Source organism: Mustela nigripes, chromosome 12 (genome assembly GCF_022355385.1).
Source record: "Mustela nigripes isolate SB6536 chromosome 12, MUSNIG.SB6536, whole genome shotgun sequence".
NCBI lineage: Eukaryota > Metazoa > Chordata > Mammalia > Carnivora > Mustelidae > Mustela > Mustela nigripes.
Genome location: NC_081568.1, coordinates 57473997 through 57490214, shown reverse-complemented (window position 1 = coordinate 57490214; position 16218 = coordinate 57473997). Strand labels below are relative to the sequence as shown.

At 42.4% G+C, this 16218-nt stretch overlaps 1 protein-coding gene across 1 annotated transcript in view; it reads right to left on the bottom strand.

Moving 5' to 3' along the window:
- TENM2 (teneurin transmembrane protein 2) overlaps positions 1-16218 on the bottom strand; it is a 479009-nt gene that overhangs the window by 10290 nt on the left and 452501 nt on the right. Inside the window, exons 26-27 of the mRNA XM_059416332.1 lie at positions 6489-6785; positions 3427-5041 (exon numbers count right to left, since the gene is read on the bottom strand). Coding sequence (XP_059272315.1) covers positions 3427-5041; positions 6489-6785 — 1912 coding nt within the window. The remainder of the gene's footprint in view (positions 1-3426; positions 5042-6488; positions 6786-16218) is intronic.

Sequence of the window (16218 nt, the reverse complement as noted above, 5' to 3'; positions counted from 1 at the left end):
ATCTGGTTATCACAGATGTATCAATTGTCAATATATCACCTTAAAAAACACTGGTTGGGAATGTTTCTAGCAGCAATGTCCACAATAGCCAAACTATGGAAAGAACCAGATGTCCATCAACAGATCAATGGATAAAGAAGATGTGGTGTATATACACAACGTAATACTATGCAGCCATCAAAAGAAATGAAATCTTGCCATTTGCGATGACGGGTATGGAACTAGAGGGTATTATGCTTAGCAAAATAAGTCAATCAGAGAAAGACAACTATCATATGATCTCTCTGATATGAGGAAGTGGAGATGCAACGTGGGAAGTTTGGGGGGGGTAGGAAAAGTATAAATGAAACAAGATGGGATTGGGAGGGAGACAAACCATAAAAGACTCTTACTGTTACAAAACAAACTGAGGGTTGCCAGGGAGAGGGGGGTAGGGAGAGGGTGGTGGGGTTATGGATATTGGGGAGGGTATGTGCTATGGTGAGTGCTGTCAAGTGTATAAGCTTGGCGATTCACAGACCTGTACCCCTGGGGCTAATAATACATTATATGTTTATTAAAAAAAAAATACCGGTTGGGCAAGGTGCTGCTGTGGAGGCTGTGAGTGGGAAAGGAAACCCTTCTGGCCCTTCTTCACCCTGTCCTGGTGGCTACAGCTCTGCTCGAACCCCGGGGGGCCTCTGAGCTCAGGGGGACTCTATGCTGTTTTCCTTTGTGCTTACAGTTTCAGGAGGAAGCAGAACATCCTCCAGCCTCAGCAGCTGCCTCCTGCATTCAGAAAGCTCTGTTTCCAAAACATCAATGATTTTTTTTTGAGCACCAGCGAGAGAAGGTTCTGTTCTCTGCGTTCCTCCCGACTACATCTTAATTACTTCTTCTGCTTAAATTGTGAGCGGCAAGTTCAACCACTCTGCTCGTCTCCTAAGTGGCAAATTAAGACTAATTTAGATGGGGTTTACAGATTAGCCAACATTCAAACAGTAGAGAATGATTTGGTGTTCTCTGCTAGGATCCTCTCTCCGGGGGGCAGCTCATCCTGAATGGGCAGCAGGTGTGGGCTTGTACCTGGTCTGACACTCTGCTCTGCCTGGCTCCTCCTTTCCCCAGCTTTTACTGCTCACATCAGCTCTGTGCACGTGCTTCTCTAACACTACCTTTTATTTTAGATGCTTTCGCATGGTTTCTGGATTCAATTTTGTTGGGCTTAGTTCAACTTGATTTGATTTCCATTTGTTGAGTCTCTGTGAAGCTCTGAATGTGGAGAGTCATATTGCTATTCAGAAAATTCTGATAATTTCTTTTTTTCCTTTGCAGGAGAACTAGGGAAGTCGTTGAGGGGATTTGTGAGTTTGACTGCTCTGTGAATGATTTTGTTTGGACCTTGGCAGATCTAGTGTCCATTCCATGGGCTTTCTTTTTATTTGACTCTGGCTGACTCATCCCTAAGTTATCTAATGCCAAGCTGTGTTTTGGGAAGCACATTCTGGAGAAGGAGGGAATTCTTCTCCCAAGGCTAAGATAGGCATGGTCTGCCTTCCCATTCACACTGCTTCCTACATCTAGAATACTCTTCCTCTCCCTTCTCCACTTCATAAAGGTCTCTGCTCAAAAGCCACCTCCTCAGAAAGTCCTCTGTGAGCACCCTAAATATGGGAGATGCTTCCCATCATGATCTGTCTAACCCCAATCCCATTTTATCTACATAGCATGTATTGTTACCTGAAACTATGTATGTACCTATGTGTGTGTATGTTTTCCTGAGAGGTCCTTTAATTTGAAAGTGCAGTCAACTGGGAGATAAAAGTCATGCTAAGCCATGGGAATGGCAGAGTACCATGGGCAGGGCCTCTTGATGAGGTATGGTGGGGAGAACAGGAGGGAACTAGCTTGGTCATAGCTCCTGGGCTTAAAATGTTCCAGTTGCTATGGTTGTAGGGGGATGCTGGGTTCATCTTCAAAGGCTCTGGAATGTAAGGATGAGGTATGCTTGGCCACAAGTTGATCTTTAAGGTCATCCTTCTGTACCCTGGGACATTGAGGGCAGCCCTGTGCTTGGCTAGCTGCTTCTTCCTTTCTTGAGGGTGTACAAGTGAGTTCTAGTCACCCTTTGAGTTTGATGTCTCCTTGGCTCATGACCAAGAGCTGTGAGGTTCTTGGACCCTGGGGGGGGGGGCTTGGAGTTGGGGTCCCTACTGTTGCTCCTCAACAATGCATGGACAGACAGGGTGACTCTGGCTTCCTTGCCAAAAGTTGGTCTCTCCATCCATCCATCCATCCATCCTGATTTCCTTATTTCCCCGAGGATAAGGACTTTCTTTATCTTGCTGTCCACTGCATCTCTCATACTCAGTATATGTTAGATATTATGAAAATATTAATAGGTGAATGGATGGATATATGGATGGTATAAGAGATAGGGACCCTTATTTTACCAATTTCTCATTTATCATGAGGCAGGAAATTATTTGCCCTCCTTGGCCCCTCAATCCATACCCTTCTCCAAGCTTCCCATGTCCTTTTAACTCATAGTCTTTCTTTAGCCTTGAGCTCATTTCTGCCAACCAAGATTCCCTTCAATCTTTAGGCCCAGTTTGACACGGGACACTTCTGTACTATGTCACAAATTCCAAACTTAAAGTCATCCACACACACACATGCACAGGCACACACACATACACAGCCCCCTTTGAGAGAAGGGTGTTTGTCTCATTCATCATTTCTATCCCCAGAATCTAGCCTAATGTCACTCTATAAATGTTTACTGAATAAACAACTGAACAGACAAACATAATTCGGCTCTGTGTTATCATTGGCTCTTTGTATCTTGCCAGCCTGCTTGTGAGGTAGGGAACTGGGTCTTAGTCATGTCATACCTATACTAACTCAATGCTTCATTTGTAATGATAATGGTAATAGCATGAGCAGATACTCTTTTGTAAGCACCCACTGTCTAAGTTCTAGGCACTAAGCTTTACCTATGTAAGTTCATTTACTTCTCACAATCACTCTGTGGGTTGGTTTTATTAGTACCTTTCCACAGAAAAGGAAGCTACAGCTCAGAGAGATTAGAAGCCTAGCCCAAAGTCTTTTGGCTTATAAGTAGGAGAGAGAATCTGACACCAGAGTCCCATTATTTCCCCCTTCATGAGGCTGCTTTCCTCTCTTGGGGTAGGGAGGGCTCTTATAAAAGTTATTTCAACTAAATGGGCTTGAAAATGGCTAGGACATCTTCAAGCAGATCTGAAGACTGCTCTGTACTGCTGTTATCCGACTGTTCTAGAGCCTGTTCTAGACAGACCAGTGTTTATAGGTCTCCAGGATTGCCCTATCATTAGAAGTAAGACCTTCTTTTGAAGTTCCCAACAGTCTGGCAGGACAACCACGCCACAGGGAGTCGCTGACCAACTGAGATGGTAGTGTCCTCACCTGTCACGTAGTTCTTCAAATCCAGCTCATTGCTGAGAGGATTGTTGCTCTTGAACATATACAGGTTAAAGGGGGCTGGCTCCTTGCCCACATTTTTCCACATGGTATAGTCTGGAGAGGTCCATCGTCCTGCTAGCACATCATAATCACGCTGAGTGAAATGGACCAGCTTGGTCAGGGGATCATAGAGTCCGCCATGGAAGCCAATGACCATCTGGAAGTCAGGGTTGGAGTCATAATAAATCTCCCCATAGGCCGTATACTGCAGTTGTTTGATCATGAGACCGTTGATGCTGAACACAGCCAGAGGAGTGCCTGTGTTATCTGAGGCAACATAGTACTCTTCTCCACTGCTGCTCTCCATGGCAAAGAGGTGACCCTGGAGGTCATAGTAGAGTGAGGTTATCTCTGAGTTGGAATGATTATAGACATGGGTGATGCGGGTGGGGTTGTGGAGGTCAGAGTAGAAATATTGCAGGTGATGGCCCAGGTTGGTCTTGTAGGAAGCCCGCCGCCCCACACCGTCATAGCGGTACTGAACACTCCACCCACTGGCCTTGTTGTAGGCTCTTGTTAGGAGGCCCTTGGAGTTATACTCAAAGATGTCAGCCCCTCGTTGGCACAGATAGCCATCATCATCAATTTTGTACTGTACATCACCAAGTCTGGTAATCCGATCCCGGAGATCATAGCGCAAGGGCATAAGGCGTATACTATTTCCTGGGTTCAGCAAGTGGAGGTTCCCATTGAGGTCATAGCTGTAGCGCCAGGTTGGGCGGTCATTGACCGCTACACTCTGGAGCTGCCCATCCCCGTCATAGTCATAGGTGTATTTAGTGGTATTAGCATAAGGCCCCAGTTTCAGCTCCCTCTTAATCACCCTTCCCATACTGTCATATTGCACTGTCATCCAGTACATGAGGGACCGAAACATCTCATATTGGACTTCCTTGATCCGCCCGTGGGTGTCAAAGTGTTTGCTGAGTGTCATTACAGCGGTGGTGATGATCTGGTTAATATCATAATAAATGACTCCGAACTTGCCGAAGTGTTCCACCTTGCCAGAGATCTCATCATAGCGGTAGAGGTCCACAGGAAGGGGAGTCTCACTTATGACGGGCTTGATGCTTGCAATCCGAAAGCTGTTGTCATGATAGGTGTAGTCAAACCTGGCATTGACCATGCCTTCCTCAGAGAACCTGTAGATCTGCTTGTCCACAAGTGGGCCTATCTTCCGGTACCTGATTGTGCAGGAAAAACCCCCACTTTGAAGACTGACCATTTTTAAAACACCGGTGGTCTCATCATATCCAAAAGTGACAGCAGTACTGTCATAGACAATCTCTGATAACTTGGAGAGTTTCCCATACTTGTAGAATACCTGGCGCCCGGTGCCCAAAAAGGACGTCTTGAGGATGCGGCCATCATCACTGTAGTCAAAAATGACTGATGCGTTGCTTTCAGGGGGATTATAAATGTTGCGGATGTAGCCAATGGAGGTATGGGTGGACATGCTGTGTCGGGCAACACTGGGCATGGTGACGGCATGGAGACGGTCAGAGGAGTCATACTCAAATATGTACTGACGCTGACTCTGAAGCAGGAGGACCATAGACTGGAGGAAGGAAAAAGGGAAGAAATGCATGAGTCAGTTCTTTAAGACCAAGCACTCAAATAGCCAGAATCTATTCCTTTTCCCAAAATGGCAATTCAAAAATCATGAAGGCTAGGGAAGTTTAGACCAGAGATTATGAGTAGATTGATTTCACTGGGCAAGCTAATTCTGATGGACTATGGTGGCTACTTGGACCAGTGCTTCCCGAACTTTAATGTGCATGTGAAACACCCAGGGATCTTGTTAAAAAGCAGATTCTGATTTAGTAGTTTGGTGGGAGGATGAAGGATGAAGGGGGAGGTAGCCTGAGAATCTCCTTTTGTAACAAGCTTCTGGTTGGTCCTGATGTTGCTGGGACCATACGTTAAGTAGAGAGGGCTTGAAGGACTGAGGTAAGAGGCATTGAGTTTGCCTCTCGGGCTTGATAACAAGAAATCCCAAGATTGTTTAGAAATGACTGCCACTGGCCCAGTACAGGACACCTATCCTATGTTTTGGCCACCCCTGATTACATCTTAAGAGAAAGCGTATCTTTCGCTTAGAAACTACTGAAAAGATGAATCCAGAATCATCAATTTTGGGGGCCAAAAATGGTCTCAAACCTGAGGCAATTGGGAGATTTTTGCCTCCCCTGGTCAACCATTCTAGTATTTTATGGCATAATGAGAATAGGATTCAGGGATGACCAAAGGGACATCAGCCCCACTCTTACAGAGGAGGTCACTACTCTGTCTGCAAGTGACTGTTGTAATGGAGAGGCAAGAAAGGAAGAACTGGAGCTGGAACCTGTGTCGTGGTGCATATAGGGGAGAGGCCCAAGCTGAGCAAATACCTGTCTAATGACTTAGAGGACCAGGACAGCCTTCAAAAGTCTTGACTTGTGCCCCAAAGCGACCTCTGTTCACTGCTGCCCTAACCTGACCCTTTCTGACCTGAATTTGGCACTTTCAGACACAGGGAATTATGTAGAAAGAATCCATTGGCCACTTCGGCCAACAGGCCATGTAGGAGGATGTTGCTTCCTGTGCTTGAGTTTTAGGCAAAATTCCCTACCTGGATGACTTAATTTCAGGCAAGGCAGAAATGAATCATTGCATTTCTGATACATAAATAATGATTAGTTGTGATGCCAGTGGGATGATTCTGTCTGCTGTCTGCTTCAACAACATTTTCTTTCTTTCTTTTTTTTTTTTTTAATAAAATCAGACAATCCATTCTTTTTGCCATTACCAAGAGTCTAACACTTTTTTCCCCTCCTTTTAATGGTAATAGAGATGAGCTATGAAACTTTCCTCCCTCCCAGTGAGGATGGGAGCATGAAGGGAGACCTTGTAGAGTCAGAGGAAAGATGTTAAATGTCTTGTGGCAGAGCATATCAGGTCAGCTTAAAAAGAGTGGTGTGAATAAGGGAAAGCCCCATCCCAGTGAGGACAGCACGTTCACCTACCTTGTCAAGATAGGAGTAGCTCCACACTTTTCCATCAGCAAACATGCGGGACACAATTCGGCCTTGCTTGTCGATGTCTGTCCTCTCACTCATGGCCCCACGCTGAAGGCCAGCCAGGCGCCCGTTGAAGAAGTATGAGACATTGACTGCTGCCAGCCCACTGCTAGGGAGCCAGAGAAACGGGCGGCCCACCTGGTCATAAATAATCCTCAGGGTGAACTTCCGGTGATCATCATAGATCTTTTCTGTCCGAATATTCCGGTCATAGTCAATGGACAAGAGATTTCTTCCATGGACCTAGGAAAACACAAGGGCTTGGTTTGAGAGCTATCACCTGGGTATGTTAGCTTCTATGGAGGATATGGCTGACATGGCCAGGGAACAGGTGTTCACTGGAGGAAGAACTAACCTTGAAGTTATTTTGAGTAGTGTTTTCTAAACTTCTTGAAAGGGGTAATATTTGTAAGGTGCGCTAAGATACAGAAATGAGGCTGCTTATGGTCAGAGATGACTAAGGTCAGGACTAAGGTCAGAGATGACTAAGGCAGTCAGGCATGGCTTCCATGAGCAGTTACATAGACCATGCACTGCCCAATTATAAGGAGTGTCATCCGGTCATAGAAAGTGTGAACAGTGAAAATCGTGCACTGTACAAATTAGTCATATACAGTAGCCCTGGACACTGGGGTTCTGAATGCCCTGCTCAGCCTCCTTGGAGGGCAAAATAATTTGTATATTTGAACACTTTCAACCCCTCTCTGGCACATCACTGGCTGAGTAGCTACTGAGCTTTAAGAGTAGGTGCCAAGGGGCGCCTGGGTGGCTCAGTGGGTTAAGCCTCTGCCTTCGGCTCAGGTCATGATCCCAGGGGCCTGGGATCGAGTTCCGAATTGGGCTCTCTGCTCAGCAGGGAGCCTGCTTCTCCTCATCTCTCTCTCTGTTTGTCTCTCTGCCTATTTGTGATCTCTCTCTCTGTCAAATAAATAAATAAAATCTTAAAAAAAAAAAAGAGTAGGTGCCAAGATTTTTTTAAGGTACCCAGGAGGGTGGGGACGATGACTGAGAAATCTGTATTTTGCAAAGATCTGGGAATAGGAAAGCTTATTGCTATGTGAACTTCTTCACTTCTGTCTAGAGAAAAATTTTGCCACTGTCAAGGATGCAAGACATCAGTGGGGAGACCTCAACAGCGCTAGGGAATTCCAACAAAGGAACTGATTTACTCAGATTTGAAAGAAAAAGTGGAACACATCTCAACATAATTTAATATTTATTTAGAAGCTGATCTGATCAGAGAAGAGAGCCTGTCCCAGAAGGCGGAGCTGGGTGACTAGACTCTGGTTAGGGGCAAAGGAGAGGGACTCTTGAGATTTGGCTAGTCCTGAGTGGATAGCTGGAAGTGAATAAAATGAGGCCGACTGAGCCTGGGCTCTTTCAGGATAATAGACTGCAAATCCAGATGTCCCTGGGGTGACCACTGAAGGCAAGGAAAGATTTAAACAGGCAGAAGGAAGAGAAGTGAGAGAGATCTGGTATCTCCTTATCTTATCTAATAATTCAATAGCATCTAATAATAACAGTGATGATGGTGGTGATGATGGTGGTGATAATAACTTTAACACATGTTGGGGTTAGTGTACATAGGCATTGTGTTAGGCAGTTTGCATCTCTGTCTGAGCTGGAGTTTGACAAATAAGGAAACTGAATCCAAAGCAGAGAGGTTATGTACTTGCCCAAGGTCACATAACAATGAAGTGGTGGGGTTGGTCTGGAACTTCGGTCTTCCCACTTGAGCCAGGTAACCACTTAGACATTTAACCGGCTTTACTGATTCCTGCATTATATATGCATTGAGTGCCCTGACTTGTCAAATGACGAAGGAACTGTGAAGCACTGCCACAGCCCCTGGGGGCCCCTTATTATAGCTTGATGGGGAGACACGGAATAATTCTGATACCACAGACATCTGTATTCCAGGGAGCAGCATTGTACCCAGGTAAAGAACTACATTTCACAGCTTTTGACAGAGACAAAGGTGGCTAATGTGCTGTAAGTGCTGGCTGTCAGCTGGGTCTCCTGGGAACCTTAAAGGAAACTGACTGCACTGAGAAATAGGCACCCATTGGATCTTTCACTTTCCTCCTTTTCCTGGGTAGAAGGTGGCTGTGATCCTGAAGCTCCAGCATTCACCTTGTAAATATGGGGTGACTTTGAGGATGCAAGCCTCAAAGATGATGGCTCATCCAGAGAAAGTCGAGATCCTTGTTGACCTACATGTCTTCTAATTGTCATCCGTACTAGCCATGAATGGCTTCCCTCTAGACTCCTTTTAGGTCATAACAAATAATAAAGCCACATTTTATTTAAGCCATTGTTATTTTTAATCTCTGGTTTTAGGAGTTGAAACTAATCTAAACTGATATAAGGCCCTCATGCGTTGACAGGTACTGTGCTAGGTACTTTACACGCCTTATTCCATTTTAATTCTCACAACACAGGCAGAAATTATTTTACATATGGGCAGTTGAGCTAAGAGGGGGTCATAAGTGGTAGAGGCTGGATTTGAACCCAGGACTACTTGATTCCTCAAAATATTGCTATTTCCATGGAGTCATCTCAGAGAGAAGGGGATAAATCACTCGAGAGAGAACATTTCAGAAAGAAAAAGCATCAAAAGATGGAGATAGGATAAAGGTGGTGCGTTCTTGGGATTACAGGGGACCCAACTTCAAATGGAAGATTCATGTAATCAAACAGGCAGCCAGGGGAAGAACAGTCAAGAAAGCAAAGGGGGAATGGTAGGATTTTTAGAAAACAGGTCCAGGGGTACCTCGGTGGCTTAGTCAGTTAAGCCTCTGCCTTTGGCTCAGGTCATGATCCCAGGGTCCTGGGACTGAGTCCTGCATCAGGCTCCTTGCTCAGCAGGAAGCCTGCTTCTCCCACTGCCTGCTGCTCCCCCTGCTTGTGCGCTCTCTCTCTCTCTGACAAATGAATAAATAAAATCTTAAAAAAAAAAAAAAAAACCCAAACAGGTCCAAAAGTTAATGCTGTCAGAATTATTGAGGATCTTGAGCCCAGATTAGAGTCACCATATTTAAAGCAAACCACAAGCTGGGGTCAGAATGATCACTTCCTCTGGAAATAGAAGTTTGGTCATGTTGGGTTGCTTCATTTGGGACAAATGCAGGAGGCCATCAAGACTATTAATTCTGTGAGTCTGAAAATTTCAGTTCAGGCCTTGCCAACATTTTATTAGGCAGAATGAATAATGTGGTAACAATGGAGAAGGATTTTCAGGGTTTCTTGAGCGGGCTGCTGATGACTCCTTACCATGCTTATGTATTTCCTATCTCCTTGGTCATCTTTCTATCCCCCTTCCCTTTCCTTACTAATTTCTCTCTTTGCTTCTCATTGTTAATATCAGACAGCTCCTTGTGCATTTATTATTTATTGAGCATTAAATCTCTGCTGGTATCGGGCTTGGTGCCTACTCTGGAATGCAGGGATGAACAACACCAACAAAGCAGTGTGTCCTGAGAATTTATGATGGGCTTAGTGTGTTCTCAGAGCTACCCTTGTTTTATCTTATTTAATCCTCACAACACTCCCAGGCAAGCACCATTATCCCCACTTTACACACAAGGTACAGACAGGTTTAAGTGCCCTGTTCAAGTTTATACAAATATTAAGTGCTAGAGCCAGGATCCGAGACCAGAACTCAGTGTCTCCCCGCTAGGCTGTACCCGCTGCTCTCTACCGGGCATGTGGTTGTACACCACCTGGGATGCTCTCTCAGAGCACTGCTGCGGGGCTGATTCCACAGCTGCTGAATCAGCCCCCTAGGGAATAGGGGCTGGGTGATTCTGATGTATACTCTTGGTTAAAATACAGTTGGAGTGATAGAAATCTCTACCTTCAGTTACCTGAGAGAGGCTCACAGGCAAATCATATATATATAACCATATATATAATCATGTGCATATCTATCTGTGTATATATATGAATATTTACTGTATATGTAACCATGGGAAAGAACATGCAAATCATATATATAAACATGAGCATCCTTATAACAGTTATATTCGTAGGTAAGCGTGCTAAGATTATGGAAGAAACTGAATTGTGGGCAAAACCAGAAGAGGGGTCCCCAACCTCTGACTACTAACATTTGGGTTTACTGCTACTATGTAGAGTTGACAAGGCCTCTGACCCCTGGCCTGGGTGTACCAACTATAAGGTAGTAGTAAGTGCTAATCATTAGCCATTGATAATTTAAGGTGGGATTTTATTCCTCATTTTACCACATCCCTGGGAAAGGGATTTTGTTATAGCATTGGTTCAAATTAACATATTCCCCCCAACTTTCTTGAGATATAGTTGATACACATCAATGTATAGATTTAAATTATACAGCATAAAAGACTTATGGGTGTAATGAAATGAAATCCTTAAGAAGTTTAGTTAACTAAACTATATGAGATGACTACCTGTCATCTTATATAGATGGTTTTTTTTTTTCTTTTAAAAAAATTTTCACTTTGTGATGAGAACTATTAGGATTTTATTCTCTTAATGACTTTTCTATATAACATACAGCAGTGCTAACTACAATCACCCATAAGTATATCCCTGGTACTTATTTATTTTATAACTGGAAATACGTACATTTTGACCACTTTCTTCCAATTCCCTTTCCACCTGGCCTCTATCTCTGGTAACTACAAATCTGATCTCTTTCTCTCTGAGTTTTCATTTGTACTTATTTTTTAAGATTCCACACATAAATGAGATCATATAGTATTTGTCTTTTTCTGACTTATTTCACTTAGTGTAATGTTGTCAAGAGTCATTCATATCATTGCGAATGACAGGATTTTCTCATTTTTTTATGACTGAATAATATTCCATTATAAATACATAAACAGCTTTTTATCCCTTCATCTGTTGAGGAGCACACAGGTCATTTCCATGTCTTGGCTATTGTAAATAATGCTGCAGTGGACGTGGGAGGGCAGATAGATCTTTGACAGACTCTTTATTTCTTTTCTTTTCTTTTTTTTTTTTTTAAGATTTTATTTATTTATTTGACAGAGAGAGATCACAAGTAGGCAGAGACACAGAGAGGAGGAAGCAGGCTCCCCGCCGAGCAGAGAGCCCGATGCGGGACTCGATCCCAGGACCCTGAGATCATGACCCGAGCCGAAGGCAGCGGCTTAACCCACTGAGCCACCCAAGCGCCCGACAGACTCTTTATTTCTTTTCGATATATTTGCAGAAGTAGAATTGCTGGATTTTGTATTATCCGTTTTTAAAAATTTGAGGGTCCTCCGCACTTTTTCCACAGTGCCTGCACCAATTTACAGTCTTACCAACAGTGCACAAGAGTCCTCTTTTCTTCACATCCTTGCTGGCATTTACTCTTGTCTTTTTGATGGCCATCCTAACACGTGTGAGGTGTTACTGTGGTTTTGATTTGCAATGCCCTCACCATTAGTGATGCTGAGCATCTTCTCATGTATCTTTTAGCTATTCATATGCCAAAATGGTCCTTTGTCCATTTTTATTATGTATGTATGTATGTATTCATTCATTCATTCTAGTAATCTCTATGCCCATATGGGGCTCTAGCTGATGGCACTGAGATAAAAAATCACATCCTCTACCAACTGAGTCAGCCGGGGGCTTCCCTTTACCTGTTTTTAATTTGCATTATTTTTTTATTTTAATTTTTTAATTAACATATAATGTATTATTAGCCCCAGAGGTACAGGTCTGTGAATCGCCAGATTTACACTTCACAGCACTCACCATAGCTCATACTTTCCCCAATGTCCATAACCCAACCACCCTCTCCCTCCCCACCTCCCCCCCCAACCCTCAGTTTGCTTTGTGAGATTAAGAGGCTCAGATGGTTTGTCTCCCTATCTCATCTTGTTTGATTTATTCCTTTCCTATCTCCCAAACCCCCCACATTGCCTCTCAACTTCCTCATAACAGGGAGATCATATGATAATTGTCTTTCTCTGATTGAGTTATTTCCCTAAGTATAATTCCATCCATGTTGTCACAAATGGCAAGATTTCATTTCTTTTGATGGCAATTTGCATTATTTTAATGTTACCATTGAGTTGTATGAGTTCTTTTGTTTTTTGTTTTAAAGATATTTATTTATTTATTTGAGAGAGAGAGAGAACCAGTAAGAGAAGGCACAAGCAGGGACAGAGGGAGAAACAGACTCTCCACCGAGCAGGGAGCCCGATGAGGGGTTCGATCCCAGTACCCTGGCAACATGACCCAAGCCAAAGGCAGCTGCTTAACCAACTGAGCCACGCAGGTGCCCCTATGTTTTTTTAAAAAATATATTTTGGGTATTAACCCCTTATTTACATGTAACTTGCAAATATTTTCTCCCATTCTGTAGGTTATCTTTTCTCTTTGTTAATTGTTTCTTTTGCTGTGTAGAAGCTTTTTGGTTGATTTTGTCCCATTTGTTAATTTTGATTTTGTTTCTTGTGCTTTAGGTGTCATAAAAAAAAAATAATAATTGCCAAGACCTGTGTCCAAGAGATTTTTTCCTATTTTCTTCTGGGAATTTTATGGTTTTAGGTCTTATATTTAAGCCTTTAGTCCATTTTGAGTTAATCTATGTGAGTAGTGTAAGGTATGGGACCACTATCGTTATTTTACAAGTGAATGTCCAATTTTCCCATCACCATTTATTGAAGAGACTATCTTTTCTCCATTGAATATTCTTGGCTCCCTTGTCAAATAGTATTTGGCTATATATCCTTGGGTTTATTTCTGGGCTCTCAATTCTGTTCCATTGGTGTATTTTTTTTTTTTTTTTTTTTGTTTAGAGCATTTATACCATGTTCTTAGAGACAAATGGTTCAGTACAAACGTATTTGTCCATTTTTATACCACTACCATATTGTTTTAATTACTATAGCTTTATAGTATAGCTTGAAATCAGGACATATGATGCCTCTTGATTTTCTTTCTCAGGATTACTTTAGCTACTCAGGGTCTTTTGTGGTTTAATATGAACTTTAGGATTTTTTCCAACTTTTATAAAAAGTGCCATTGAAATCTTGAGAAAGATTGCATTGGATCTAAATATGGCTTTTGGGAGCACTTGGGTAGCTCAGTCCCTTAAGCATCTGACTTTTGCTCAGGTCATGATCTCAAGGTCCTGAGACAGAGCACTGTTTGGGGGTCTCTGCTCAGTGGGTAGTCTGCTTGTCCCTCTCCCTCTGGCCCTCTCTCCACTTGTGCTCTCTCTCAAATAAATTAAATCTTAAAAAACCTTCAAACCCCATGGCTTTGGTAGTATTGACATTTCATCAATATTAATTTTTCTAATTCATGAAAACACAGGATACCTATTCATTTGTGTCTTTGATTTCTTTCATCAATGTCTTATAGTTTTCAAGAAGAAATCGTTCACCTCCTTAGTTAAAATTTATTCCTGGGGGCGCCTGGGTGGCTCAGTGGGTTAAAGCCTCTGCCTTTGGCTCAGTTTATGATCCCAGGGTCCTGGGATCGAGCTCCGCATTGGGCTCTCTGCTCAGTGGGGTGCCTGCTTCCTCCTCTCTCTCTGCCTGTCTCTCTGCCTACTTGTGATCTCTGTCAAATAAATAAATAAAATCTTAAAAAAAAATTATTCCTGAATATTTTATTGTTTCTGACACTATTGTAAATGGGACATTTATTTTAAGAAAATTCAGCATAAATGTATAGAAAGGCTATAGATTTTTGTACATTAATTTTTCATATTGCAACTTACTGAGTTAATTTGAGATCTCAGGGTTTTTTTGGTGGAATCTTTAGGATTTTCTCTATATAAAATCATGTCATCTCCAAATAAAGACCATTTTACTTCTTCCTAAGTTTGATGCCTTTTATTTATCTTTCTTGCCTGATTGCTGGGTCTAGGACTTTTAGTACCATGTTAAACAGGAGTAGTAAGAGTGAGCATCCTTGTCTTGATATCAGAGAAAAAACTTCCAATCTTTCACCATTGAGTATGATGTTAACTGTGGGCTTGTCATAAGTGGCTTTTATTATATTGAGGTCCATTCCTTTTATACACTTTTTGTTGAGTTTTTTTTTTTTTAATAAGATTTTATTTATTTGACAGAGAGAGACACAGCAAGAGAGGGAACAAAAGAAGGGGGAATGGGAGAGGGAGAAGCAGGCTTCCCGCTGAGCAGTGGGCCTGATGTGGGGCTCCACCCCAGGACCCCAGGATCATGACCTGAGCCAAAGGCATAGGCCTAACGACTGAGCCACCCAGGCGCCCTGAGCATTTTTTTAAAAATTGTGAATGGATATTTACTTTTTTCAAATGTTTTCCTGCATCTATTGAGATGATAATATGATTTAAAAAATTCTGTTAATGTGATGTATTACATTGCTTGATTTATGTACGTTGAACTACCATTGTATCCCTGAATACACCCCACTTGGTGGTCCTGGTGAATGATTGTTTTAATGTGCTTGCTGCTAAATTCAATTTATTAGTATTTTATTGAGAATTTTTGCATCTGTTTTCATCAGGGATACTGGCCTGTGATTTTCTTTTCTGGTAGTTCCGCCCCCACCCCCGGTTTTGGTATCTGATTTACTTAGGGTAATGCTGGCCTCATAAAATGAGTTTGGGAGTATTTCCTCCTCTTATTTTTTAGAAGAGTTTGAGAAGGATTGCTGTTAATTCTTTTTTAAATGTTTGGCAAAAATCATTAGTGAAGGCTTTGGGTCTGATCTTTTCTTCTTTGGGAGATTTTTGATTACTGATTCAGTCTTCTTTTAATCTCCCTCAAGATTGTTTTGTTTCTCTTGCCTAAGAATTTGTCCATTTCTGTAGATTGTCCAGTTGGTTCGTGTATAGTTTCTATTATTTTATTATTATTATTTTTAAAGATTTTATTCATTTATTTGACAGAGACGTTGAGAGAGGGAACATAGCAGGGTGAGTGAGAGAGGGAGAAGCAGGCTTCCCACAGAGTAGGGAGCCTGATGGGGGCTTGATCCCAGAACCCTGGGATCATGACCTGACCTGAGCCAAAAGGCAGATGCTTAATGACTGAGCCACCCAGGCACCCCTCATAGTAGCCTTTTAACGAGCCTCTGTTTCTTTTTTTTTCTTTAATTTTAAGATTTTATTTATTTGAGAGAGAGAGAGAATGAGAGATAGAGAGCATGAGAGGAGAGAGGTCAGCGGGAGAAGCAGACTCCCTGCAGAGCCGGAAGCCCAATGTGCGACTTGATCCTGGGACTCCAGGATCATGACCAGAGCCGAAGGCAGTCGCTTAACCGACTGAGCCACCCAGGCACCCAAGCCTCCGTATTTCTGTACTATCAGTTATAATGTCTTCTTTTTCATTTATAATTTTGTTGGTTTGGTTGATCTAGTTCAGGGTTTCCCTTGATTGATCTTGTTTCCCTTGACTGATCTAGTTCAGGGTTTGTCAGTTTAAAAAAAATCATGTTAAAGAAACAATTCTTAGTTTGATTAATCTTTTCTATTGTTTGGCTATTCTCTATTTATCTCCGCTTTTCATTATTTCCTTCCTTCTAGTAACTTTGGGTTCAGGATGTCCTTTTCCTAGTCTTTAAGGTATAGAGTTAAGTTGCATATTTGGAGCCTTTCTTCATTTTAAACTTTTTTTTCAATTTTTTGTCTCTTTTAACTTATTTCTCCCACTCTTTATAACCTGCCTTTGGCAAC